The 27,872-nt window shown below is 37.7% G+C and overlaps 7 protein-coding genes across 9 annotated transcripts; 4 read left to right on the top strand and 3 right to left on the bottom strand.

Annotated features, from left to right (window-relative positions):
- Positions 1-1,358: 1,358 nt before the first annotated feature.
- LOC111795735 (zinc finger protein MAGPIE) lies at positions 1,359-3,643 on the top strand. Its single transcript, XM_023678299.2, has 2 exons — positions 1,359-2,091; positions 2,777-3,643. Exons 1-2 carry the CDS (start codon positions 1,565-1,567, stop codon positions 3,534-3,536), a joined length of 1,287 nt encoding a protein of 428 aa, XP_023534067.2. The 5' UTR covers positions 1,359-1,564; the 3' UTR covers positions 3,537-3,643.
- A 1,501-nt stretch (positions 3,644-5,144) lies between these two features.
- Positions 5,145-11,161, top strand: LOC111795939 (S-adenosyl-L-methionine-dependent methyltransferases superfamily protein). 2 transcript variants are annotated; one of them, XM_023678584.2, is made up of 2 exons: positions 5,145-6,011; positions 11,015-11,161. In XM_023678584.2, exon 1 carries the CDS (start codon positions 5,325-5,327, stop codon positions 6,006-6,008), a length of 684 nt encoding a protein of 227 aa, XP_023534352.2. In that variant the 5' UTR covers positions 5,145-5,324; the 3' UTR covers positions 6,009-6,011; positions 11,015-11,161. The 2 variants fall into 2 exon arrangements, with proteins under 2 accessions (XP_023534352.2, XP_023534351.2); XM_023678583.2 differs by lacking the exon at positions 11,015-11,161 and adding an exon at positions 10,481-10,500.
- LOC111795938 (NAC domain-containing protein 73) lies at positions 8,210-9,940 on the bottom strand. Its single transcript, XM_023678582.2, has 3 exons — positions 9,601-9,940; positions 9,299-9,494; positions 8,210-8,829 (listed from the first exon to the last, which is right to left on the bottom strand). The coding sequence occupies exons 1-3, from the start codon at positions 9,685-9,687 to the stop codon at positions 8,300-8,302; spliced, it is 813 nt and encodes a 270-aa protein (XP_023534350.2). The 5' UTR covers positions 9,688-9,940; the 3' UTR covers positions 8,210-8,299.
- Positions 11,162-12,802: 1,641 nt separating the features above from the next.
- Positions 12,803-14,015, top strand: LOC111795854 (protein DMP7). Its single transcript, XM_023678463.2, has one exon. The coding sequence runs from the start codon at positions 13,007-13,009 to the stop codon at positions 13,640-13,642; it is 636 nt and encodes a 211-aa protein (XP_023534231.2). The 5' UTR covers positions 12,803-13,006; the 3' UTR covers positions 13,643-14,015.
- Positions 14,016-14,633: 618 nt separating this feature from the next.
- LOC111795637 (taximin) lies at positions 14,634-15,331 on the bottom strand. Its single transcript, XM_023678175.2, has 2 exons — positions 14,997-15,331; positions 14,634-14,907 (listed from the first exon to the last, which is right to left on the bottom strand). The coding sequence occupies exons 1-2, from the start codon at positions 15,092-15,094 to the stop codon at positions 14,784-14,786; spliced, it is 222 nt and encodes a 73-aa protein (XP_023533943.1). The 5' UTR covers positions 15,095-15,331; the 3' UTR covers positions 14,634-14,783.
- Positions 15,332-18,632: 3,301 nt separating this feature from the next.
- On the top strand, positions 18,633-21,927 carry LOC111794798 (transcription activator GLK2-like). Of its 2 annotated transcripts, none has more exons than XM_023676938.2 (6): positions 18,633-19,358; positions 19,738-19,878; positions 20,137-20,466; positions 20,576-20,635; positions 21,369-21,479; positions 21,563-21,927. In XM_023676938.2, the coding sequence occupies exons 1-6, from the start codon at positions 18,951-18,953 to the stop codon at positions 21,710-21,712; spliced, it is 1,200 nt and encodes a 399-aa protein (XP_023532706.2). In that variant the 5' UTR covers positions 18,633-18,950; the 3' UTR covers positions 21,713-21,927. The 2 variants fall into 2 exon arrangements, with proteins under 2 accessions (XP_023532706.2, XP_023532707.2); XM_023676939.2 differs by having other exon boundaries at positions 18,637-19,358; positions 20,161-20,466.
- Positions 21,928-23,957: 2,030 nt separating this feature from the next.
- On the bottom strand, positions 23,958-27,841 carry LOC111795908 (nuclear cap-binding protein subunit 2). The gene is made up of 8 exons (XM_023678544.2): positions 27,538-27,841; positions 26,795-27,018; positions 26,229-26,367; positions 26,111-26,144; positions 24,864-24,971; positions 24,734-24,781; positions 24,521-24,630; positions 23,958-24,287 (listed from the first exon to the last, which is right to left on the bottom strand). Exons 1-8 carry the CDS (start codon positions 27,553-27,555, stop codon positions 24,213-24,215), a joined length of 756 nt encoding a protein of 251 aa, XP_023534312.2. The 5' UTR covers positions 27,556-27,841; the 3' UTR covers positions 23,958-24,212.
- Positions 27,842-27,872: the final 31 nt, after the last annotated feature.

Raw genomic sequence — 27,872 nt, 5'->3', positions numbered from 1 at the left:
TATACATAAGTATATATATATATATATATATATATATATATATATGTATGTATGTATACATATAGAGAGAGAGAGAGAGAAGACGAATCTTAAGAAAAGGCATGGGGGGAAGCTTTAGCTTTGGTTGAAGACAGAATATTCTGTGCTCACCAAAGATCAACAGGAAAACACCAAAACATTTATACTAAACAAACTCAAACCCCAAAAAACATCATTACTATATGATTAATTAAGGATTTTAATGTTTTTTTTTTTTTTTTTTTTTGAAGAACAAGAGTCAGCCAGCCAGATGGGATCAGTTCTCAAACTCCCAAATATTCACTTATTTTAGGGTTTTAAAAATATTAGTTTCCGGTTTTTATGAGTTTGAAAATGTTGCAGGCGGTTTATTGACAACAAGGATGATCGTGACTATAATAAAAGAGACATTTATCTTCATTGGTACGAGAGTAAAATAAAGTCATGAAAAGAAATATGAAAGGTCGTTGTTCCTAACAAGTAGTATTGGAGTCATACCTTTAATTTAACCGTGTAAGAAAAATCATTTGGTATCAAAAACAGAAATTGTGAGTTTCGAGGTGTAACGACATAGAGATTCATGTGATGTACAATTATTAAAATGGGGTTGAAAGGACGGAGAATATAGATGTCCATGTCGCAGGGACGGAGAAGCCTCATCCCCCCATCTAATTCATTCCTCATCCCTGTTAAATTTTCTACTTATTTTTTCGGGAATTTATAGGGCAGGATCGAATTTTCCATAGATAATTTTTACTCATTTATTATTCTTTTAAAAAACATAGTTTTTACCGATTCATCTTTTAACATAATCTGTCTCGACCTTATTTATTTATTAGGGAAAAAAATATTTTTCACTCGAAACTCATCTGTTCAACGATCTCTATCGATAAAATGGATACATTTTTTCCACTTAAAAAATTGCAAAGCACCACCGTCCACCACTTTGATTTTGAGGCTAATGGAGATCTCTATTTGGTTTGAAATTAAAAATAATAATAATAATAAATAAATAATTAAAAAATTAAAAAGTGAGAATAATATTATTGTATTGTGATATTGGCTTGGCTACTCACCTTATAAATTTACTAAATATTATATATTCTTTGTTTTCAAATAATGGTTTTTTTTACTTTAAAATTTCTTAAAATTTCATAGATCCCACGTTGGTTGGAGGGGGAATGAAACATCTCTTATAAGGATGTGACAACCTCTTGTTATATGAAGCTGATGACGATACGTAACCGGGTCAACATATTATATCATGATTTTGTGTATATATATATATATATTATATAGTGGGATGTGACAAATAAGAAAGAAAAATAAGAGACAAGCAAATTATGGGATAATCATTTCATATGTAAAAGGCAGAGATATTAACTTTGTTCCAAACATCATCCTATGTGTCATCTTCCACATTCCCTCTCTCTCTCTCTTGATCTTCCAAACCAAACCCTTTTCTTCTCTCTCACCATTCTTCCCAAAACCATCTCAATCTAGAGACACAAAGACACAATTTTGCTCTCTGGGTTCAACTCAGCTAATGCAACAAAGCTTGAGAATGATGGAGAAAATGGTAAATGATGAATTCCCAAACTCTTTCCTCCAAATCCCGCTCGCCGGATCCAACCCTTTTTCGGCCAAGAAGAAGCGCAACCACCCCGGAACCCCCGATCCCGACGCGGAAGTCATAGCGCTGTCGCCCAAGACACTGATGGCCATGAACAGATTCGTGTGTGAAATATGTGGGAAAGGGTTTCAAAGAGACCAAAACTTGCAGCTACATAGACGAGGACATAACCTTCCATGGAAGCTGAAGCAAAGAAGCAACAAAGAGGTGAGGAAGAGAGTGTATGTGTGCCCTGAAACCAGCTGCGTGCACCACCATCCATCCAGAGCGCTGGGGGATCTCACCGGGATTAAGAAGCACTTTTGTAGAAAGCATGGCGAGAAGAAGTGGAAGTGTGAGAAGTGCTCTAAGAGATATGCTGTTCAGTCTGATTGCAAAGCCCACTCCAAAACTTGTGGCACTAAAGAGTACAAATGTGGCTGTGGTACTCTATTTTCCAGGTATACTTCCTCCTAATCTTTCAATTTAGATTTGTAATCACAATTTACAAAAAGGGTTTTTTTTTTCTTGTTCCGAACAAAGTACACTACAGTGTCTCCTATGAGGCCTATGGAGTCCTCGAACAATCTTCCCTTAATTGAGGCTCGACCCTTCTCTCTGGAGTCCTTGAACAAATTTCACAATTTGTTCGACAAAGTACACTATAGAGCCTTCCATGAAGTCTATGGAGCCCTCGAACAGTCTTCCCTTGATTGAGGCTCAATCCTTTTCTCTGGAGTCATCAAACAAATTTCACCATTTGTTCAACACTTGAGTCACTTTTGTACTACACCTCTTAGGATTCTACTCACATAGCCAAGTTAAGGGCATGATTCTGATACCATGTTAGAAATCACGAACCTACACAATCGTATGATATTGTCGACCTTGAGCATCAATTCTCATGGGTTTGTTTCAAAAGACTTCGTACCAATGGAGATGTGTTCCTTACTTATAAATTCATGATCATTCTCTAAATTAGGTAACGTGAGACTCCTTCCCAAAAATCCTAAAATCCTGAACCCTCTTAAACTTTCAATTTAGCTTTATAATGAGAATTTGGAAAAAGGGTTGCTTCAAAAGAAACTATACTCTAAATTCTTCATAAAAAGTTTCAAACTTTAATGAATTTGGTTGCTCAAACAGGAGAGACAGCTTCATTACTCACAGGGCTTTCTGCGATGCATTAGCTGAAGAAACAGCGAGAGTGAACGCCGCCACTACAATAACAGCCGCCATGACCGCCGCCGGCAATTTCAATTGCAATTTCATGGCCGGAATCACAGAACCACCATTCATGCCTTCAATTTTCAGCTGCAATGGCCTCTCCTCAAGAACCAACAACAACAATCTACACCCACTTCCCCAAATTAATTCAGGGCTAATGTACTGTGACCCTTTATTAAATTCTTGCCACGCGCCGCCACCAGCTGATTACAATCTGAATTGGGTATTTGGAACAAAGGGTAATAATTCAGTTCAAAATCCGCCGTTGATGAGTGGCGGTGGCGGTGGCGGTGGCGGTGGCGGTGTTTCTTCACTGTACAGCCACCAATTACAGCAAGTGAATCAAACCCACATGGCTAACATGTCAGCCACTGCTTTGCTGCAGAAAGCTGCTGAAATTGGGGCAAATTCCAGCTCGGATCCACCATTTTTTCAAGAGGGTTTTGTGTTCAAATGCAGCGGCGGTACAGTTCAAAATGGGAGTGAATTTTCAACTTCTGTTACTCAAATCCCAATTATGGCGAATGAGAATGAGATGTACACTGCAAAACGGCGTCGTACTCAGAGTGAATTCATGGGAAGTGGAAGTGGGTTAACAGGAGGAGGGCAGACAAGGGATTTTCTTGGAGTTGGTGCCAACACTATTTGCCACACTTCATCCATTAATGGATGGATTTAGATTTCAATTTTCATGTCTTTTTCTTCTTTTAATATGTATTTTGTTTTTCCTTACCCAAACAAAAGTTGGATAAAAATAAAGTGAACGACTAACGTTGAAGACGATGACATCGACAATGTTGGAAAATTGCACACGATCGAAATATGTCTAAACAAATAACTGAAGTAGAAGAACAACTTGAAGCAGAGAATTTTCAAATCAATAACTACTTAATAACTGTCCTAAAATTGATCTGGGTTAATAACGTCTTTTGCTAAGTCAAGCTTATTAACTCATGGATGAAGTCGAGGCCGATCAAAGTTGAACATATGGTCAGTGTGTGTTCTATGTCATGGGAGGTAAAAGCTGGTTGAATGATATTTGAAAAAATGGGGAGGGATATCACTTGAGAAAGCTTGTCTCTTTTAAATGGCGTGGGTTTCTGTGTCTGATAAAAGGAGGAGGTGGGGCAAAGTTGGAGGTCCCCTTTTGGACTCCATTATTGCATTGTGTTTTTTTATATTTGTCTTCGTTGTTGTCACATCAAACATCGACTCAATAAAGCCCAAAAAACAAACGAGCTAAAACAGAGCTAAAAGAAAGTTTCGTTATTGGTATTATCAATCAAGAGATTAGCGGTTCAAATCTCCACCTTCATGTATTGTTGAACGAAAAGAAAGGAAAATAATGATACTCATTAATGGATTTGGAAAAGAAGTTGATATCTATTTGTAAAAGAAAAGTAAAAGTGTTGTGAAAAGAGATATCGAGTTGATATGAAGTCCAAGGTGAACTTTACCATTTTCCAAGGCGTAGTTTGGGCAAAACTTGAATGCTTTAGGGATTGGAATTTTTGAATAGCTTTGGTGTTTTGGTGTTCAATAAAGGCCTCAAGTTCTTGGTATAATGATAACATAGTTTGACATGTGAAAAGAGAAGCCAAAAAAAAAAAAAAAAAAGCTAACTCTTTTGATTTTTTTTTCTTTATCTTTATCAAAAACTTCGTTTTTCTTCCATTTTATTGATGTGATATTAAATACGTTACGAAAAATTATGTAGTTAAGAACTATTTAATGTCCATAATGAGAGATTTCGAAGCAATGAAGTAGGTGAAATGGTTGGATTTTACGAGCTGTTCCAACCACAGTGGAATGTGATTCCAAGAGCTCAACGAGCATGTTCCATAATAGAATGTTTAACGTGTTCCAATCACGGTTGGATATGATTCCAAGAGTTGAATGATAATGAATACGACATAAAAGAGTCAAGTGTAGGCTTCATACTAGAATGTTTAACCTATTCCAACCAGAGCTGAATGAGAATGACCAAAGAGTAGTGGGTTGAGCTGTTACACATCGTCTTCGTCAAGAACAAAACTCGGTGGTAATTGATATATACACACAAACCAAAAAGTTAGAGATTCGAATTTTTGAACCTATATATTTTTTAGAATTCTATCTATCGTGTAGGATTCATATTCGAGATCATTGTAAAGGCAGTCAGGATTAGTGTAGAGATCGAAATTTTATAGTACATAACAAGACGAAGCTACTATCATTCACGAGGCTGCAAGATACTACTTCGGTCTTCACGAATGCAAAGTGACGAGTAAGGAACCTAGTGTGAATCCATTTTTTTTTGGATGGATCCTTCTTCTCCGTGGCCCATCTGCAGAAACCGACTAGATCCTCCTTACAATCAAAAGCCCAAATCATGAGGGTCGAAGGCCTCATACGATGATCTTCAGAAGAAACCAAGTAGAGGGCTGTGTAACTTTCAGTGCGTAGAGGTAGTGATTCCAATTCCGACATGAAGTTCACAGATTCTCCGGTAATAGACCTTCCGGTGGGCGGCGCCGCCCTTTCCTTTCAGCAGGACAACGGTTCAATGCACGTCGGCACCTCCGTCTGGCCCTGTTCTCTTGTCCTCGTCAAATTCATCGATCGATGGGCCTCAATTACCCCCACAGAAAACCCTTACTCTTCTCTCCTCGATTTCCGAGGCAAACGCGCCGTCGAGATCGGCTGTGGATGCGGTGTCGCCGGAATGGGCCTCTACCTCCTAGGTCTCACCGACATACTTCTCACCGATATATCTCCGGTGATGCCGGCCCTCAAACATAACATTAAACGGAACAAGCCGATCCTCAAAAAAGCCCTAAAACACTCTGTTCTTTACTGGAACAACCCCGCTCAAATCGCCGCCCTTAATCCACCGTTCGATTTCGTCATTGCTACTGATGTCGTTTACATTGAGGAAACGGTTGGCCCACTCATTTCCACCATGGAGGCGCTGATTGGGAACGACGGTGTCGTTCTGTTGGGATACCAATTGAGGTCGCCGGAAGCGGATAAACTGTTCTGGGAAATGTGTGATAAGGCTTTTCAAATTGAAAAGATTCCACATGAAGATTTGCACCCAGAATTTGCCTATGAGGAGGCTGATGTTTATGTTCTGAGGAAGAAAAAGGAGGAAACGGCATCGGGGAGCTGATGGGTATGAGTAAATTTTCTCTGTTACATCTTTTATGTTCTTAGCTTATAGCTTATTTAGACATGTTTGATCTTTGATACACAACGGTTCTGTTGGATTCTTGAGTTGAATATGATTTCCTGGCTGAAATTTGTCTTCTGAAATTGAATTGTTACAAAGCATATGTTGAAGAACAGTGATTGTATTGCCTGTTTAACAATTGGGCCTTTATGTACATATCAAAGTCTCTTGAAAGAACAGTGATTCATTTGTTCATCACAGTTGAATTTTCTAGGAAGATTCAGATGGGCACTTTGGTTTTATTAAGATATTATTGGAATAGATTTCAGGGAAGTTCAATCATGACCCCGAGTTGGCCATTTCTGTAGCAGGGTTTTGACATTAAATGTTATTATCAGTAACCCAAGTTATCAGCTTTGTTGTATGCTTTTGGATTGATTGTATTCTTTTGGTTTAGAGTCCTCCTAGTTGTGGACATCTACTGTAGTAGTCCAAATCTACTGCTAGTAGATATTGTCCGTTTTAGACCGTTATGTATCACCGTCAGCCTCACGGTTTTAAAACATATCTGTTAGGGAGAAGTTTCCACACCCTTATAAGGAATGCTTCGTTCTCCTCTTTAACCGATGTGAGATCTCACAATGTCTGACTCACATCAGTTGGAGAGGGGGACGAAACATTTCTTATAAGAGTGTAGAAACCTCTCCCTAGTAGATGCGTTTTAAACCTGTTAGGCTAACAATGATATGTAATAGACTAAAGTGGACAATACCTACTAGCGGTGGGCTTGGGCGATTACAAATGGTATCAGAGCCAGACATTAGGCAGTGTGCTAGCAAGGATGTTGGGCCCCTAAAGAGGGGTGAATTGTGAGATCCCACATTGGTTGGAGAGAGGAACGAAGCATTTCTTAAAAGGGTGTGGAAACCTCTCCCTAGCAGACGCGTTTTAAAATTGTGAGGCTGACGACGATACGTAATGGACTATAGCGGATTCTATTCGCGATCATCTTTAGTTAGGCTCCGTGTCTTGTGTGTTATCTTAGTGGCAGGGGCCAAGCAATCGAGTATGCCGCAAGTTCGGTTTCCAGTTTCCCTCTCCCGCAAGCGTCCTTCTTAGGTCGGCATTTGGTGCTTTGCTCCGTTTGCTGGTATAACATAGATATGTTTTCTCTATTAAGGATGGTCTGTTGGGTTGGGGTGGGCGTATCAGAACTTTGTTTGGTATTTGTTAAACTGCTGATTTCAATAGTTCTTCATCTCATTTTTGAGTGCTGAAATAGAAATTATACATTGTTTGATGATTTGTCCATTTATTTCTATTTCTACTACGGATGATTCCCAAATGTGTTATCATCAACATCTGATTATATTGGATGATGGTTAAATTAGCAGAAACAGAAAGAAAGGATCTGAAAGAAATCCTTTTGGGGATAATAATTAGCAGCAAAGAAAGATACTTTTTAACCAAAAAGTGCTTTCTAAATCAAGCTAGATGGTTTCCTTTCACTACCTCACCAACCCATTTCCATTTCGATTATTCCGATAGGTGTTTTGTTCTTTCTCTTCTCTTACTCCTTCACCTCTCTAGTAAAGGTTCTTTGCCCATCTAAAGACGATGATCGGAACCCTTAATCAGTAAGATCAGGTTAATAAATATGAATCACTTCTTACGACCAATGGACAAGAATTACCTCTTTATGTGAAAGCAAACTTTTAAGAGGGAGAACTGTAACAGCCCAAGTTCACCACTAGTAGATATTGTCTTTTTTGGGTTTTCACTTTCGAGTTTCCCCGCAAGACCCTTATAAAGAATGTTTCGTTGTTCTCCTCCCCAATCAATGTGGGATCTCACATGAACGATTGATGGAAGAGTCACCTCCTTCTGTTGAAGTAGATCTTCGACAAAGACAACGATCAATGGAAGAGAATAATCTCTGCGTCGAAGAAAATCCTCAACAAGGAGAATGATCGATGGAAGAGAATTACCTCTTTCGGTTGAGATATTACCGTTCTTTCATGGCGCATTGCATATAAGCAAAATGATTCAAATTCCTCTAAGCAACGCCACTTTCAACATTAGCTCAGATTGAAAGCAAAGTATGAGCTTTGTACAAGTTCGATCTTACAGTAAATCACAGATTCTAATGGTCTTTAATTTTTGAGACAAAAGCATACAAGATTGTCAGATACCAAACCCCATCAAGAACACCTCTTAAATACACTTCCAAGTTTATTCATCAGTATTTCTCCAAATTTATTCATACAAACAGGAACAATAATTAACAGCAATCATGAAACAGCAGACGACCCATCATGAACTGCAAACTGGGGAATCATATGGGAATTGCTTGCCGATCTATTTTGATCACTTGACTCAAAATATACAAAAGAAGGGTTATAGAAATCAACAAGTGGGTTAGGATTATTATTACTCGAACTGGAATCTTCATGCCTATTATGATCCTTTTTCACTGAGTTTCCACATTGCCTTGGCTGAGTTTGGTAGAACACTTTTGAGACCACAAGTTCTCCATCTTTCTCTTCCTCACTGGCTCCCAAATGGTATTGATGCATTATCCAGTTTGTCTTCTCCGGCTTCTTTTGCTTCCCATAATTGGTGTACAGCACTAGGATCTTCTTGTAACCCTTTACTCTCCCGGCCACGAGAACCGGCCTCGTCTTGCCCGTTTTGTGCCACCGTGTTTCGCCCTCGCCCTCGGTGTTGTCAGCATGAACTTTCCTTCTTTTCCTTGTTCCTGTTGTGTACGCCTTGGATGGCCTGTGGAAGAAGTGCCGGACGAGACCATCTTTTCTTACTCCTGCATTGATATGATAAAGATATTGTGAGATCCCACGTTGATTAGGGAGGAGAATGAAACACCTTTTATATGAGTCTGGAAACCTCTCCCTAGCATACGCGGTTTAAAAACCTTAAAAGAAAGTCCGGGAAAGTTGAAAGAGGACAATATCTGCTAGCGGTGGGCCTGAACCGTCACAAATGGTATCAGTGAGCGATGTGCCAGCGAGGAGTCTGTTCCCCAAAGGGAGTAGACACGAGGTGGTGTGCTAGTAAGAACGCTGGGCACCGAAAGAGGTGGATTTGAGAGGGTCTCACATCGATTGGAGAAAAGAACAAGTGCCAACAAGAATGCTGGGCCCTGAAGGGGGGTGGATTGTGAGATCTCACATCGGTTGGGGAGGAGAACGAAACCCCCTTTATAAGAGGTGTTAAGTTTTTGGGTAATATTGAAGATTTTAGTAGTAAAATAATTGATGGGTTTGGATCACCTGGCAATTTCTGGGGATGTGTATAGCAAATCCCATGCTCCCATTGAATGGTGGGAATGAATTCATCGATCAAAGGATGAAGCTTGTGAGCATCACACCCAACTTTCCCCTCCAAATGTAAGAGAAGCTCTTGATCCGTGGGGTCAAATTTCACACCAGCAGGCAGACCAGGTAGTATATGAATTCCAGCTCCACGCTATAATTTTGTAGAAAAAAAAAAAAAAAAAAAAAAAAAAGTAAACAAACACAAAAAAAAAAAAAAAAAAAAACCAAAAAAGAACAAAAACAAAGATCAAAAGTACCTTTTCTGGGGATTTGATTTGATGATGGCCGCAAGAAGGACAAGAAGAACTGGAGTTGGTAACATATTTATCCACAAACTGTGTCATGTGTCTTGTTCTTTGAGTTCCTCCCACATTCGACAACAATGGAGCTGAAATTTCATGTGGGGTTTGGTTAAGTAGAGAAAAAATGAAAAGGGTTTCTTTGGTGTCAAGTTTTGATGTCAATAAGAAGAGAGTTCGATGAGAATAAATGCAGTTCCTGATATGGTTTAGGATCTTTAAAACTAACACTCAAAGATATAAGAAGAAAGAAGTGAGTGGAGAGGGAGGCTACCTAATTTGAGAGACAGAGACAAGGGCGAAAAGGGCTGTGTTTTTGGTTTTGTTTTTGTGTTTTTGTGTTGTTTTTTCAGGTTTGATGTCACTGTGGAGTGTTCATAAAGCTTGAGCTTTTCGGTTTGTGTGGGATGAAAGTTCCACCTCGGCTAATTTAGAGAATGATCATAGGTTTATAATCAAGGAATACTATCTTCATTCATACGAGGCCTTTTGGAGAAACCCAAAGCAAAGCCATGAGAGCTTATGCTCAAAGTGGACAATATCATACCATTGTGGAGAGTCGTGTTTATCTATCTAACCGTTTGATGTTAGAGTTCTTGGGTTTGGGTTTGGCCTGCAATGCAATGGAAGTGCCAACCAACTCCACCATATATCACACAGACTGAAACCAACAACGAAGAAGACAGTATTTTAAACACATGACGTTTAAGGAACAGCAACTACTTTGAACTTGCTACCTTAGCAGCTACTGATTATGAAACATTTGAAACTTTACCTATTTTCTGCTTTTCCAACCCTTTTCCATCTTAAATTTTCTCTATTTTTTTCGACGTTACAGGTTCGTGAAATGGAGGATCGTAAAACTATGGTGTCTTGATAAAAGTTTGTGTTTAAAGAATGGTGCACTTTTGAGTGAAATCAATCGAGAGTCTGACTATCGAAGTGGATAATATTGTATTATTATGAAGAGTTTTACGTTGTTCTTGACACTACTAGAAGAAAGTTATCTCTGAGATCCCACATCGGTCGGAGATAGGAACGAAATATTCTTTGTGAGAGTGTGGTAACTTTTTCCTAACAAATGCATTTCAAAAATCTTGAGGCTGACGGTTGTAACTAACTAAAGTGGACAATGTTTATTAGCGATGGGCTTGAGTTGTTACATTATCATTTTTTTGTATGACGGTTAAAAAAAAAAAAAGCTTCTAAGTATTTTAGATGAAAGTTGTCTATTCCAACATGTTTTTTTTGATTTAAAGTTATTCTCGAAATTATTTACAAGGTTTTAGAAAAGAATATTGTTTTCTTGTTTTGGAAACATTAATTAAAGTGATATTTTATCTTTTTTTTTTTTTTTACTTTTCTTTTTCAGCCTCACGAGGGATCCGTGTCTTGAATGCTTTCATTAGAGATGTCCATGAGGCCGAACAAGAATGGAGAGCGTCTCCATCCCCGCCACTTATTTCATCTCCATCTCTTTGTGAAATTCTCCCTTTATTTTTACAGAGATCACCTGCGGGAAATTTGCTTGGTTCAGGTTCGTCGAGTAATTTTTCTTCATTTATTATTTTTTTAAAAAAATATATTTATTTTTCAATATAATATTTATAAAAAAAACAAAAAAAACTTAATAAATCAATATATTACCTAAGTAAATATATATATATATATATATATATATAAATAAAGTTCTACCAACACAATTTTTAAAAATTTAAATTTTAAGATCAGAACGCAGTCTTTAGTTTAAATATTATCATTAGGGTCTCAAAATTAACTAATTAGTCACTATCTTCAGCGTGATCCAATTTCTTTTTAACATAATTTAAAAAGGACAAGACAAATCTATAGCGTGATTATATAAATATACTCATTCAACTTTGAGTAGGTAAGCTTGTTCGCACCCAAAAGTCCTCACTGTACTAAAATTCTCTAACGTCGGAGTCTGTATGGCAAGCATCATGCCAATGCACGGTTTTTCTTTATATTTTGCACGTTCTTTCTATTTGAACCAAATTTTACCTTAGTATTACGCGAACGTAATATATTCGAGGAAAAAAACTATTTTTATTTATTGAATTTTTACTGTTTGAGATATTTCTTGGCTTAGTTTCTGAAATATAAATAAAAACATATTCACCAAAAGCTATACATAATGGAAGAAAGAAAAATAGGTTCATAGTTTTAAAAATATTATTTCACTTTGTGGATGGACGACATGTCGTCTGTGATAAGGAAAGGCAGATTCCTCACTTACCTTGTAAGAAATCCAACAATCCCATGAAACCCTTAGTAATTACTAATGGTTATTATTATATCTTAATAATGTTTTAAATAATAAATTTATTTATTTTAATATATTTTAAGAATTTATATTCGGTCCGTATTCCGCACCAACAATGTTCCATTGGTGAATACAAACCTTGCTGACGGTCCGACGAAATCACAAAATTGAGTGAAAAATAAATATGGGGCTAGAGTTCCCCTTAAGGCTTGTCGTGAGCGTGTCATAATCATGATGCTATACAGTTGAAGATGCACGATTGTAACAGATGGGACAAGTTCACCCGACAACTGACCAAGAGAAAAGACAGAACATGGTGCCATGTGACAAAAGAGAAGTCAAAATCATCAACTCGAACTTGTCCCTAAGCTGACCAAGAAGCATTAGTAAGATAAGTATTAGATGAAAGAGGTGCTTAGTGAATTTATACTTGGCTGAAGCATGATCCGTTCGAGTGAGTCGAGGAGGCACAAGTACATTAGATAACCTCTAGGGGTGTACATGGTCTGGGTTGGGTCAAGGATTTTCTTGACCCAACCCAAAAGTTTGGGTTAGTTGGATTGGTAACCCAACCCAACCCAACCCAACCCAACCGAGCGTAGGTGTCTTTAGAGAGGCCAAGGTACCACCCTGGCAAACAGAAAGATTCTTAATATAACCATCTATTTTTATTTGGCTCAGGTCAACCCGGAGTTTTTATCCACGAACCCGAAGCTAATATAGTTCGGGTTCAAAAAAATGAACCCAACCCTATCCGAAATGTTAATCCAACCCAACCCAACCCTTATAGTTCGGGTTAGGTTGGTCCGGGTTGTCGGGTTGGATGTATACCCTTACTCTTAACTTTTGTTATAAACTTTTTTTAAGGATCAGGTTGAAGAGCTGTTTCCAAGAATAGGTAGCAACCGATGTATAACGCCATTGTCGACAGTTTCTCTAATTCCTTCGAATTAAACCAAAAAAAAAATAACAGAATCCATCTGGATTTCAAAGAATTAATCTGTTTATCATAAAGAGATTAATTAATAATTCGTAATTAAATATCTCACACCAAACCAAAGGAATCACTCATTCATCAAAATGGAAGGGGATATGGAGAGCCAAAATCAGCAAGCACTGGCCGCCGAGAATCCCAGAACGCCATTGTTACAGAACGCCGGAAAGGCAACAAAAACGCCGACCCAAAAAGCCATTAGAAAGACCTTCAAAAAAACAGCCCATTTAGCCAACCTCCTCCCCACCGGCACCGTCCTCGGCTTCCAAATCCTGTCCCCCATTTTCACGCACCAAGGTAACTGCCACACCACCGTCACCCAAACCTCCACCCTCGCCCTCCTCCTCCTCTGTTCCTTGTCCTGTTTTTTCCTCCTCTTCACCGACAGTTTCCGGGACGAACGCGGCAAAGTCCGATATGGGGTGGCCACGTTTCAGGGCTTGTGGGTCATTGATGCCTCCACCACACTGCCCAAGGAGGAGGCTGCTAAGTATAGGCTACGGTTTGTTGATTTTTTTCATGCCTTTTGTTCTCTGTTGGTGTTTGTAGCTGTTGCTCTGTTTGACGAGAATGTTGTGAAGTGTTTCTATCCGACTCCGTCCGATGAAACAAGGGAGCTTTTGGTTGTGTTGCCTGTCGGAATTGGTGTGTTGTGCAGCTTCTTGTTCATTGTTTTTCCTTCTAAACGACATGGCGTTGGATTCCCTCTCTCTCGTCAGTAGCAAGCAATCAAGAGATACTACAAACAAGTTCTTGTTGAATTCTTCAATTTCTCTAAGCTTTTGTATTCTACCCTCATTATTTCGCTTAATTTAATTGAATATTCGATGTTCTGTGTCACGTGTTCTTCGTTTACATTAAAAAAAATGGTCTCTTCAGAGCTTCTCGTTAAGGTTTTAAAATGCAGACAAAATTGTCCTGTTTAAACTTTTTCTTCTGGGTTTCCACTCTCTTGTAAACAATGTTTCGTTTCCCTCACCAATCGATGTGGGATCTCACAATCTATCCCTTTCAGAGCCCAACATCCTCGCTGGCACACTGCTCGGTGTCTATCCCTTTCGGGGCTCAGCGTCCTTACACCCTTCCAATAAATGTTTCGTTCCCCTCTTCAATTGATGTGGGATCTCACAATCCACTCCCTTTCGGGACCCAACGTTCTTGCGAGTAAATCGCCTGATGTCCACCCCTTTAGGGCTCAACGTTCTCTCTGGCAAACCGCCCGATGTCTACCCCCTCCAGGGCTCAGCGTCCTCACTGGCACACTTCTCAATGTCCACTCCCTTCGAGGCTCAATGTCTTCATTGGCACACTATCCAGTGTCCACCTCCTACAGGGCTTAGCATCCTCACTAGTACACCACCTAATGTCTTGGCTCTAATACCATTTGTAACAACCTAGGTTCACCACTAGCAGAAATTGTCTTCTTTGGATTTAAAACGGCTAGGAAGAAGTTTCCAGATTTCCCTATACAAATGTTTCATTCTACTTCCCAATCGACGTGGGATCTCACACAACTCTTGAATCTCAAGAGGCGTAGTATTCCGACCTAATGGAAAATGTGGAGTACTTGAAGTTTAAGTTCATAAACTTAGTAATTTAAGCAAATTATCATTCTGGGTCAGTTGATTTTGACCTAAACCCAGTTCATCGATCATCAAGATGCACAAAATGTGATTCCAGGCGCAAACAAGATCGAGGTCAAGAAAACGAAAATTAAAGAATCAAAGGATGAATTTTGCATAAATACAGAGGTCTGTTGTAATAACATGGTGGAATACAATACAAACATAACTAAGAACTAAGCAGACAAAGAAATGGATGTAATAATCAATATCAATAATGAAAACGAAATCCGAAGCAGAACTAACAGGGTATTTGGTGAGTGAACCATCGGAGCACCTTCACCGGCAGCTTGATAAGCCCCATCGCCAGATTCGCAAGCCCCGCACAGCACACGCAACATGGGCAGAGGCAACTCAGCACAGATCTGCAACAAAAACAGCGCCATCGCTTCAGTTCTTGTCAAATTCATCAGTTCAGAATAAGCAACGAACCAAGTGATAAAGAAGAACTCACCCGATGATCCAAATTACGGCCCCAACCACAGATAAAACCAACGCAACCAACGCAAATGGCAGCCCCAGCAAGAACCCTAATGGCCTGCAATCGCCCATCTTTCTTTCTGTCTTTCTTCCTCGCTTTCTAAGATTCAATGTCGAGATTTATAGAGTTTCTTGGCACAACTGCAGCCCACCACCACCGCCGCCGCCCACTTTGGTGAATGGATTGACTTCTCTGCCCTTCAAGATGGTGCCCAATGGATCTGGGAATTGGAATAGTCGTGGGGTAGTTTTGGGAAGCTTCCTGCCCGTTGCATATGGTAAGCGGCGACTTTTCTTTCATTTTGAAGCGTTGACGGAGATTCCACGCCGGTTCGTTCGTTCGTTTTAATTTTCAAATATTGAACCCCAATTTTAAATTCTGACTTCAAATTTCAAACCCACATTAGGGGTGTACATTCAACCCGACAACCTGGACCAACTTAACCCGAATTATAAGAGTTGGGTTGGGTTGGATTAACATTTCGGGTAAGGTTGGATTCATTTTTCTGAACCCGAACTGAATCGATTCAGTTTCGGGTTCGTGGATAAAACCTCCGAGTTGACCAGATCTAAATAAAAATATATAAATTATATTAAGAATATTTTCATATTAATAAGTTTGACAGAGTTGTACTTCCGCCTCCTTAAAGACACCCTCGGGTTTGACGCCAAGAATATACTTTTTTTTTTTTTTTTTTTTTTTTTTTTTTTTTTTATCTATCCTTATTCTTATATTTGCTTCACTGTTAATATGTTATAATTTTCGCTTGTTGTTTTTTATGTGAATAATTATGGATGGATTTGTGTTTATTTGTGAACTTTTAATATATTTTATGTAAGATTGTATCGAATAATTATAAATTGTGGATAAATAAAACTTTAAAAAAAAAAATTTGACAACTGGACAACCCAGCCCGAGAATAAAGGGTTGGGTTGGGTTAAAAAAATCTCTCAACCCAACTCAACCCGGACGATGTACACCCCTACTCAAAATCCCATCACTTCTCGAGTTCGAATTTCTCCCCTTTAATTTCATCTTCCTTTAAAATTCACTTTTTATCCTTCAACTTTTTAAAAATATCAATAAATTTAAGGACCAAATAGATAATAGTTTTATAAATTACAAATAATTAAATGAGCATTAAATAAGTATATTTTTAGTAAAATACAAAAATAAGTAAATAAATAAAATGGTAATATAATACTCCAAATGAACAAAAGGACAATATATAAAACAAAGCTTGAAATGAAGAGCATCTAACTTTTGAAAACTCTCTCTATATTTTCCCATAATGTTATATATATATATTATATATTTATAATAGGAACAAATAACTTCCGACCACAAAACCTTTCAAAACGTTGTTTCTATGGAAGGACAAAAATCTCTTTTCAAACCATAGCATTCATAATCAAATGTTTAATAACATTTTAATCATGCTTATCCTAATTTTTACTTCTTTTCTTCCTTTTCGGTTCGAAAGAAAGTTCTAGAAAAAATGATCTATCGAGTAATTCGTACTCGAGCAGGATGTAATAATCGAATGTACAATTACCATTTTGAACGTAACTTGGGTCAAGATATTATCTTTTAAAAAAAGGATAAATTTTGATCGAATCCAAGAAAGCATAATAATTCGCTTAAGCATATAGGATAACCGTTCATATACAAATCTTCTTACTTTGTAGTTCATACGAATCACAGCTAAATAGTAAGAGCCTGTCTTATTGGCTATTATCGAATTGAAAGTGCTTAGACTTCTATAATAGCTCAAGCTCACCGCTAGCAGATATTGAGTCATGCTGTAACAACCCAATTCCACTGCTAGTAAATGTTGTCCAATTTGACCCGCTACGCATCGCTATCAACTGTAACAGCCCAAGCCCACCACTAACAGATGTTGTTCGCTTTGGCCCGTTACGTATTGCCGTCAACCTCACAGTTTTAAAATGCATCTATTAGGGAGAGGGTTCCACATCCTTATAAGGAATGCTTCGTTTTCCAACCGAGGTGGGATTTCACATATTCATTTCATATATTTAAATCTTTATACGTATTCTAGATAAGTTACAAATTTGAATCGGTGAAGTTGACAATGGAATAAAAAATCTGTCCGGGATGGAAGGGGTGAAATTTGGATTGATATCGAGTCGTTGGAGCGTCGAGGGGACCTCAAATTTGAGAAAAGGATGATTGATAGTGAAAGCCAAAGCCATATTTACAGCATATATATATATATATATATATAGTCCAACAACAACAACAATTATTGCAGGGTTTGAGGACCCATTTTACAACATGTATGTCTATGTTGGCTCCCGACCATTCATAAACAGTTATACTGTCCTTTCTTTACCCTTGTACTAACCAATTTAAATCATACATGTTATCAAAACTTGTTACTTTCTTCTGCCTCGCTATCCATATTGCTTTCTCTTACGCCCACTTCCCTTTACAAGATGCAATTTTTTTCTTCACATGTTAGCTTTGGATTCCCTAACGTGTGTAGCTCTCGTGGTCGGGTCCCGTTCTAGATTTGAAACGATACGACGAAGTCAAGTAGTTACGTTAAGCAAGACGAAGGTTACACTCGAAATCATGTGTGGTTCCTTGGTCCCTAACAATGAATATCTAATTTTCTTTATTGTAGGTTTGGGCATGAATTTTTATGTTGTCTTTACTTGTATGTGGTGTGTGTTTTTTACAAGTTTTTTTTTTTTCCACAAAATCTACCAAAGATTTCTTCTTTCAAGCTTAATCATCATATCAGTTTATTTATATACGAATCATTTATTCAAGCGTTAGAATACTTTTAAAGAAGAAAACATTTTGTGACCAAACAAACTAATTTAATACTTATTTGTATACTCCAAACGTAACAACCTTAATGTGCTCTATTACAATAGGAAATTAGGGTAGTTACAAATTGTATCAGAGCCAGACACCGATTGATGTGTCAGCGAAGACGCTGAGTCCTTAAGGAGGTGGATTGTGAGACCCCACATCAATTGGAGATATGAACGAAACATTCTTTATAAGGGTGTGGAAGTCTATTCCTAAGAGACGCGTAAACTGGCTAGCAATAGACTTCGACTATGACTGAAAAAAAGCATACTCTTAACTATGATTGAATCATGTGACACTCAACCACATGTGTGGAACAAGACATGTCATCCTTAATCATGTTTGACCAAATGGGTAATTTTAGCATAAAATAAGGTTGTTATGTTTCCTTTTTCTTTGTCTTAGTAGGGTTCATCCTAATGGAATTTAACACATAAATATTAGCTTAATTTATAAGTATATGCATCTAGATAAGATCATAAAATTATTCTTTTTTAAAAAAATAGAATTGATTTGATTTGATCTTCTTGATTACGATATGAAATCTACGTAAATCTTCCACAACTTGTTATACATCCAAAAAAAAAATTGTATTTTGATATTATATTTATACATATATTCTTCAATTGGGTTCGCCCACATGATCACATCACTGTCTTGATTCACTCCACAACACATATATCCATTACATGTTTCTATGTCAATCAACTTCCCATTCCAATCCTCTCTGACATCCTCTCTCTCTCTCTCTCTCTCTCTCTCTCTCTCTCTCTCCCTCTCTCTCTCATTGAAAGCTTTTTGGAAAACCAATTATTTACTTCACGAGCAATCACTTGCAGCTCCAAGAAAATTCAAAAAAAGGGCATCCACAAGCACAAATTTGTAAGGGAAAAGGAAGCTGTTGAATCAGTGGCGAAACACAACAAGAACATTCAAACAAAATCTCAAGTTGTGGCCGACATCCAAACCCTTGTTTTTTCCCCTTTAGAGCACTCTTTACATCGATTCAAGCAATACCCATTTGAGATTTCTTGTGATTTCATGCAAAGTTTGGATCTTTAAGCCATTCTATTCTAGTTTGTAATGCTTGCTGTGAGAATTGGCAACAAAGATGAAGAACAAGGAGAAGTGGATAGCTTTTCGATTGCGGCGGAGGGCTTTCCTGACTTTGATGATGATACCCATTTGCTTGCTAGCATCAATTTTGATGATCTTTTTGTGGGAATCAACGATGGAGATGTGTTGCCTGATTTGGAGATGGATCATGAACTCCTCGCTCAATTCTCCGTTAACAATTCGGTGTCTTTTGAACAATTCGACGACAATTCAAAGAGTGTCAACAAAGATGAGGGCGAGGAGGAAGGGAAAGCTCATGGGGATCAAGAAATTGTGAGCAAAATAGACGAATTGGCAGCCAAATCAAAAAGTGGTGATAAAATCAATAAATCTTCTCCTCAATCCAAGAACTCTCAAGGAAAGAGAAAAGTTAAGGTAAAAGATAGGGTTTTTTTTTTTCAATTGGGTCTTTAACGGACCCTGAGAGAGAATCACAGGTTAGCTAATTTAAGAAATGATCGTAGGTGAGGCTGAGCTTATGCTCAAAGTGGACAATATCATATTATATCACTAGAGAGTCGTGATTTCTAACACTTAGTTGAAAATGAGTAAAAAAGTTATAAACTTTGGGAGGGAGTCACATATTAGCTAATTTAAGAAATGATCGTGAGTGCCGTTGAGCTTATGTGAAAGTGGACAATATCATATTATATTATTAGAAAGTCGTGATTTCTAAGGTGGGGTAAGAAAGTTATGAACTTTGATGGAATCGAAGCTTGGAAGAAGTTTTATGATTAAGCTTGATGAATTGCAGGTGGATTGGACGCCGGAGCTGCACCGGCGGTTTGTGCAAGCGGTGGAGCAGTTGGGAGTGGATAAGGCAGTGCCTTCTAGAATATTGGAGCTGATGGGAATTGAGTGTCTCACTCGCCATAACGTTGCTAGCCATCTTCAAGTATAATTTCACTGCTAAATCTTTATAATTTATGTCTCTAAACATGTTTTTTTTTTTTAATTTTTTAGGTTGTTTGTCTCTAATAATTAATGAATATTTATTTTATGTCGACGATTGTTGGGAGAGGAATCCCGAGTTGATCGTGGGTTTATAAGTGAGAAACACTTTTTTAAGTTTTTGCAGGGAAATCAAAAGAAAAATCATTAGATCTTATGTATAAATTAGACAATATCATTTATTTATTGGAAGAAGTTTTAGGGTTTGACATGCACTTTATTGCAGAAATACCGGTCGCATCGGAAACATTTGTTGGCACGTGAAGCGGAGGCGGCGAGTTGGAGTCAAAGGCGGCAGATGTACGGCGCCGCCGCAGTAAATGGTGGTGGAAAAAGAGAACTCAGCTCGTGGGGTGCACCGACGACTATGGGATTTCCGCCCATGCATCCCCATTTTAGGCCTTTGAATGTGTGGCCAAAGTACCTACAACATTCACCATCTCCACCACCTCCGCCGGCGTTGTCGTGGCCATACGCCGCCGCTCCTCCTCCGCCCCATGACCCTTCCTACTGGCACCACCACCACCAACGGGTATGAGGGAAAAAAAAAAGAACATTTTTTTTGTCTTTTTTTGGTTTGGTTTCTCTCACTATCGAGGTTTGTAAACGTTTATTTGTTTCTGTTTTGGTGTTGTGCGTAGGTTCCAAACGCTTTAACCCCAGGAACGCCATGCTTCCCACATTCTTTACCGACGAACACGGTAATTTCATTCGTTATTTTTTTGTGAGATTCGAGAATACTTCTCTATTCCCGCCCCGTCCATGAACATCTTGTTAGAAATCACGAACCTTCACAATAGTATGATATTGGTAGAGAATATTTCTCCATTCACGACCCCGCCCATGAACATCTTGTTAGAAATCACGAACCTTCACATTGGTAGAGAATATTTCTCCATTCCCGTCTCGCCCATGAACATCTTGTTAGAAATCATTTTCCTTACCTATAAACCCATGGTCAACTCCTTAATTAGCCGATTGGAACTCTTCGCCCAACAATCCTCTTCTCGAAGAAAGTACACCATAAAGCCTCTCCTAAGACCTATCGAGCCCTCGAACAGCCTCCCCTTGATTTAGGCTCGACTCCTACTTCTTGATTTTGTTCGACATTTGAGGATTTTATTGATATGACTAAGTTAAAGATATGACTCTGATACCATGTTAGAAATCACAAACCTCTACAGTGGTATGATATTATCTACTTTGAGCATAAACTCTCGTGACTTTGCTTTGGGGAGCCATGCTAGAAATCACGAACCTCCACAGTAATATGAGTTTGCTTTGGGTTTCTCCAAAAGGTCTCGTGTCAATAGAGATGCATCCTTACTTATAAACTCATAATCACCCCTCTCCCAACAATCCTCGACACATCTCTAGTTGGGTATTGATTTTAATGAGTTTATAACCAATAATCATTGTTATTTTGGGATGCAGAGATTTGGCGGGGCAATGTTCTCGGTAATCCCACCGCCCCATCCACCGTACAAACTAGACCTCATCACCGTCGGCTGTTCACCGCCACATCCTCCCCTCGACTCGTATCCAGTAAGACAACTTCATCGCCATCTCGTTTTGCACTATAATTCTTTAACCAATTCTAATTGTAATACAATGGGGATATCATGCAGTCAAAAGAGAGTATAGACTCAGCTATTGGAGATGCTTTAGCGAAGCCATGGCTGCCACTTCCTCTTGGCCTAAAGCCTCCATCTTTGGACAGTGTCAAGGTCGAGCTTCAACGACAAGGCATCCCTAGAATACCACCCTCCTGCGCTTGATGGGTTCATCATTTCTTCTGACCAGCCCGACAGCTCTTGGATGAACTTGACAACGTTAATTATGTGCTGCATTACATCATCATCTAAAGTTGGTTCTTTTCTTGCTTTTGTAAGAGGGTTATCCATTGCATATAATTGATAAGCCACTCAGAAAACGTAGAAGTATCTCGACTTTGTATATCTAGTAACTATTAGAAAGCAGGAAGGTTTTTAAATCTACATCCAACCATTATTAACAGATAATTATATCGTTGTGATTTCATTTCAATAATTTTTCTTATTAATGTAACTGCAATTTTAGAATATTAGATGTTAGAGAGAAACTAAATACTAATAATAATAATTTCCATGTCTCAAGATTTTAACTATAAATTGACGACAAACTAATTTTAAGATTTATTAAAAGTAGACTAAAAAATAGTATTTTAATTAAAAATATTTTATTAAAAAAATGTTAAATTTAAAAATAAAATTGAGAAAAGAAAATACCAAACCTAAATAGAAAGCATTGAATTAAAAATAAGAATAAATAAATAAATAAAGAGAAAAGAAAAAAAATGGGAGAGGGTGACAGCTGGCCAAAGCCCGGGCCCACTTGTCAATGTTTTGTATCTTTCAGCATTTCACACGCTAATCCCAGATTGCTCCCCCGCGGGCCCCACTCCCTTGTGATACTTTTTTTTTTTTTTTTTTTTTTTCATATTTTCCATTTTTGCACTCTCATCCCTCAATCTTTTCCAATTTACAATAATTCCCCTCGTTAAAAATTGAAAAAAAAAAAAGAAACCTAAGTTTATATGATTTTAAAAATTAAAATTAACCCGTGTGATTAAACCTTACACTAAAATCAATGTCAAAAAATGACTTATTATAGACGGTTAAAATAAATGAATAGAACTCATAAATGTAGAATATCTCTAGAAAAGAGTATGATTTACAATATTAAGTGTAAAAGATTTGATCTAATTGCTTTTGTAGAGGTGTCTTAGACTGCGTCATGTGGATATCCATCGTGATTGCCAACCTGCTCGTGAGTAGTAGATATGAAGGTTGTGAGGGATTGAAGCTATTGAAGATTATTGAGAGAAATAATCTCACATTGACTAGTTAAGAGGAAAATCATAAGTTTATAAGAAACAATATCTTCGTTGGGATGAGGTTTTTTTGAAGAAACTAAAAGCAAAGTTATGAGAGCTTAGGTTTAAAGTTGACAATATTATACCATTGTGGAGGTCCATGAGTCTTAACAGAAGTCTTCAATCATGCCTGGAACTTCTAATGGCATAAAACAATCAACTAGTCTCAAACTGGACGTAATGAAGTCACCTACGCCTGACGACGTGATTCTGTTCATAGCACTCTTCCATGTTGACAATGTACTTAGAATTATATGAATCAAAACTGTTGAGTACCCTGGCGACCAGTTCAGTGTACAGAGCACACATAGTCCAAACCATCCATCTTCCAAATGGGTCCTAAGTTACACAACTTTTTCTTTCCATCTTCTTATCTTCCATTCTTTTCTGCTCCCTTTTGTTTTGTTTTCAAAGTTTGAGACCATCTCGTAATCTTTCTGTTCATAAATAAGGCTTCGGCTTCATTTCTGTGTTGTCTTGTAGCCTCTCTTTTCTGTTATGGCTCTGCTTTTTTTTACATCTTTCCTACCAATTTTGTCGCCTATGTGCGATGGATAAGAAACGATGCAAATCTTATCTTAACAAAAGTTAGATCACAAATTTGAAATTCTACACGTTTAAAGTACTTTTTTTTTTTTTTTTTTTTTTTTGTAGGGTAGTAGTATTGATCTCTTCTTTTAGCTATCCCATTAGGAGTTATAGAGGTCTAGTAGAGTAGGGTAGTCGAGACAAACAACCTTAATTAAAGATGTTCATCTAATTTGTTTGGAGGGAATGGAGAGAGATTTCCGAGAAATAGGGATTAAGAAGTAAGGCCTTAATTAGTTGACCTTTCCAATCACATCAGATTCGTTAGGCTAGACTTTTCAACACTATTAGCTAATTCAATCAAACCATTTCCCCTCATAGGAAAGCTGCCTCCCATTAAACCATATCCTGAAATTTCCTCTCATGGGAAAGCTTCCTTTGAAAGCAGGAAAAAACACAAACAAAAACAAATTGTAGTTTTGATACTAAAATGAATAGTAATTTTCCCTCTCAATTACATTCAAATTCAATTCAATGCAAAAAAAAAAAAAAAAAAAAAAAAAAAAAAAAAACACACTAGCTGATAGTACTTTCTGTTCAGAATTGTATAATTTATCTTTTATAACATAGTTCGACAACATGCCTACTTGATTCTTGTAATAAACAGCACAGACAATGACACCAATTAAAGCCATTCCTTCATTAAACTAAGAAAAAGTACCTCGTGACATGAGAAAAAGATAACTCGCTAGTTTTGTCGTCCCTTATCATTTGTGCTGAACTAAGCAATGCCAATTTAAGGTTCCTCACATGATAATATGACGACGACACTCTGGTTAGTGTCGCTGCTTTCGATCATCGTCATCCTCATCATCAGAATCGCCACTCTCCCGAAACCTTGGATTCTTCTCCTGTTACAGCATATACTGTCAAATACTGAAGCATAGGAACTTGTACAGCCAAAATCACAGAAAAGAAGTGTACATAAGAATTGTTTTATGGTCTGGTGACAGAACAGCATCGCATAGTATGGCTATGGATTAATTTGTTATGCAGAAAGAACGGCAGTAAGCATCTGGTGCCTTTTACGTCAAAATTTAAGCACACAAAGATGAATTACGACAAGGCATTATTTAAAAATTACCGGTCTGGATTCATGATTGGAGTTTCTTCTAGACTCAAAATCTGAAGTTCTCTTAGAGCTTTCATGGGCATGGCGATCATCGTCCCGGTGGCGCTTACGGTGGTGGTAATCTAGTTTTTGAAACAACAATAATGTAATTGGACAAATATAAAAAAAACAATGCAAATAAATTCTCATTCAAGGTAGGATTAAACAGCTTTAGAAATTTGATACCTCTACCATGACGATACCCATGTCCGTGGCTTCCACCATGGTTTCCATCTGCAGGGAAAAAGAAAAACATGAAGATAAAGGCCAATCAAATCAATAATGTTTATGCATAGAATTCCTCATAGCAACTTACGCTGAGACATGACTGGCGGCATAGAGCCTAGTGAATCAGTACCATAATCCACAAGCTGCCTCTGTGCTTCTAGCTCTTTCTGAACCAACTTTCCATAACCACCTCTACGTTCAATAAATTAAGGAAACTAAACGGAGATGAGAAATTTAAAGGACGTGAGGAGCCAAAAGGTTAGCATTTTTAGAAAGCCTTTACATATGAATGAAGCTATGATATTAAATCAACAAAAGTTTATAACTTGTGTGTATCACATGCCGCCATTTGAGGAACGACAGGCCACAACAAGGAACTCAGTAGGGTGAAAGTCGTTAAAGTAACACGGCTCAACATACTAATCAAGTTCATTTTGGGTTAGCTGAAGGGCCTATTTGGAATGACTTTTCAAGTACTTAAAACAATTTTTTTAACACTTGAAACCCAGTCTAAGCACTTAAACGCCCACCCCCGCATTTTAGTATAAGTGATGCAAGTTGACCATTCTCACAAATGCAGTTATGGACCCCTCTGGAGATGTTTTCCTACAATAGTTGTAATGTAGGAAGCATGTACACTTCGCTGGACACAGATTCATCCAGACACATGTCCAACATGCCAAAAAACATGTCTAATTGCTATGGCTCAAGAAAAAAATAAATTAAAGTCTAGTCCATACAAGCCCAACCTAAAAAGTGGGGAAAACAAAAGAGGGACCTATAACATATTCTAACCCTTAGACATAGATCATTCCTAAAGTATAAGGATCACAACTTCTTCCTCAAGCCATAGCCAGCCAAATAATTCTGTATCGCTAGTTGACTTGACTTTTGTTTTTTTTTTTTTTTTTTTTTTTTGTTGTGAAGTATATTTTGTGTATGTAAATTTACATGTTTTATCTATTATGAAGTATTACCAATACCAATACATACACATATATTCTATAAAAATGTGTCCCAATAAGTTCTACTATTTTAGAAATTGACATGACGTGTGTTTGAGCTTCTTAGGATGTAATAAACTTAATTTTATGAAGCCTGGATTTGTGTAGTTGTGTTTAGATTATGCAAAAAAACAAAAAAAAAAAAAAAAAAAAAAGAAAGAGGTATAGAAATCAACAATATATTTGCAGTCGTATATATATAAAAAGAACGAAAGAAGACAACAAATGAAGATTGAATTATTAAATGGTACCAAAAAAATGCAACAGAGCATCAGACTCAAGGGTTTATAATCTATGACGTGAGTAACAGTATTAGAAGAAAAAAGGATATCAGGATCATAGTCTGTTCGATATTCATCACGCACCTGTGTACAAAAAAGCAAAAGAAAATAAACAGGAAGTGATGGTAGTCTCCGAGTCGTGAAAGTAACATAGGTCAGAAACAGTACCTGCCCACCACTTCGACCACGGCCCCATTGTCTGCCATCCTGAAATCCCCAATCAAAATCCACACGAATAGGACGATCATCAAGAATTGTTCCACTTATAAATTTAACAGCATCCTCAGTATCCTCCCGAGAATAGTATCTAATAAAGAAAAGAAAAGAAAAGATAAGATAAACAACAATTAAGAGATTTTCCCATAATTTGAAAGGCTTAGAGGCAGATATATGTATATAATTTCTTGCAGGAATGAGTATGAAAGGCATGAAATGAGTTAACAGTCTCAAGTTTAAAATGCACCCATCCCTTTAAAATTTTGGAATGAAATGGATCTAATATTGATCATTCAATTTCCACCCAACCACCTTCAAATATTCAAAATGGTTTGCACTAAACAGGTGGTGAAATCGTGGGAGGGCATATCAAGCGATATCAATGGGAGGCCTATCAACATCGGGCAGTTTAAAACAGCAAAGACATAAATAAGTATAGTAAATAATTTCAATGGCAGACTATTGATAAAAAGTACATCAAGATATTCTACTAGTTAGGAAGAGCTATGGAGTCTTACAGGACAAAACAAAAGCCACAAGGTGTTTTCGAATTCTTATCCAAACCCATGATTATCTTCTTAATTTCTCCAGCTCGAGAAAAGAGCTCATAAACTTGTTCTTCAGTCGTATAAAAGGACATATTTCCCACATAAACGGTGGTTGAAGACAGTAGTGCATGTTCAAATTCATCTTGTGTTCCCTGAAATCTTCTATCCCGATAAACAGAGAGCTTTGATGGGTCCTGCAGATGATAAAGTTGAAAGCACGAAGATTGTCACATATAGAATCATAGAAATATTATCTATCATCTCATTACATATATGCAACATTATTCCTTCCAATAGATTTCCCAATCGAAGTAACTGAAGCTTTTAATGCTCTTCAAATATTTAAGCCACAATGGCCACACAACCATAACATCCATCAGAAGCTATAGAACGAATATCAAGAACAAAAGCATTTATCCATTTTTTTTTTATTGGGGATTTATAGAGGACCGGGGGAGTAAACGTAAAGGCCAATTTGAAACACCTGCAGCCAACACCACCGTCCCCCAAACTAAAAGGGCAACACAGTTGGAACCAACATGAGTCTCGCAACGAACAAAATCGATGGACACAAAACTTTTCCCAAATCCAATTCATATAAACTCCCAAACATGCCCTAATAGAACTAGTAAAGGTCGTTAATACACCCCACAAACCCAATGGAGCAGAAAACGAATTGACTATAAAATTAAATAAACAAAGAAGCAATTTACCTTGAACAGTGAAGCCATGAACCCTAGAATAACAAAATCTGCGCTACAACTCGAAACCCCACTTCAGCCGAAGTAACTATAGCATAATATTTCGGAAATTAGGCAATAATTTAATCACGAAGATCGAGAAACGGAAGGGAAAAAGGAGGAGGTAGAGGAACAGAGATTAGAGGCGCTTCAAATCAAAGTAGCAGGTGAATTTCGGATTGGATTTTGCCAAAGAGCTGAACTCGTTGGGTGCGCTCAGTCGCCCAATGCTGCTCGCGCGCTTCTTCCCTAGCGCTGCGTAATGCCATAATAAGGTTTCTTTTATTAATTCAAACAATTTTCATCCA

The sequence above is a fragment of the Cucurbita pepo genome, chromosome 5 (assembly GCF_057944985.1).
Source record: "Cucurbita pepo subsp. pepo isolate OVF chromosome 5, ASM5794498v1, whole genome shotgun sequence".
Taxonomy (NCBI): Eukaryota; Viridiplantae; Streptophyta; class Magnoliopsida; order Cucurbitales; family Cucurbitaceae; genus Cucurbita; species Cucurbita pepo.
The sequence above is the reverse complement of the archived record's forward strand: the minus strand, read 5'-3'. Positions and strand labels throughout refer to the sequence as shown.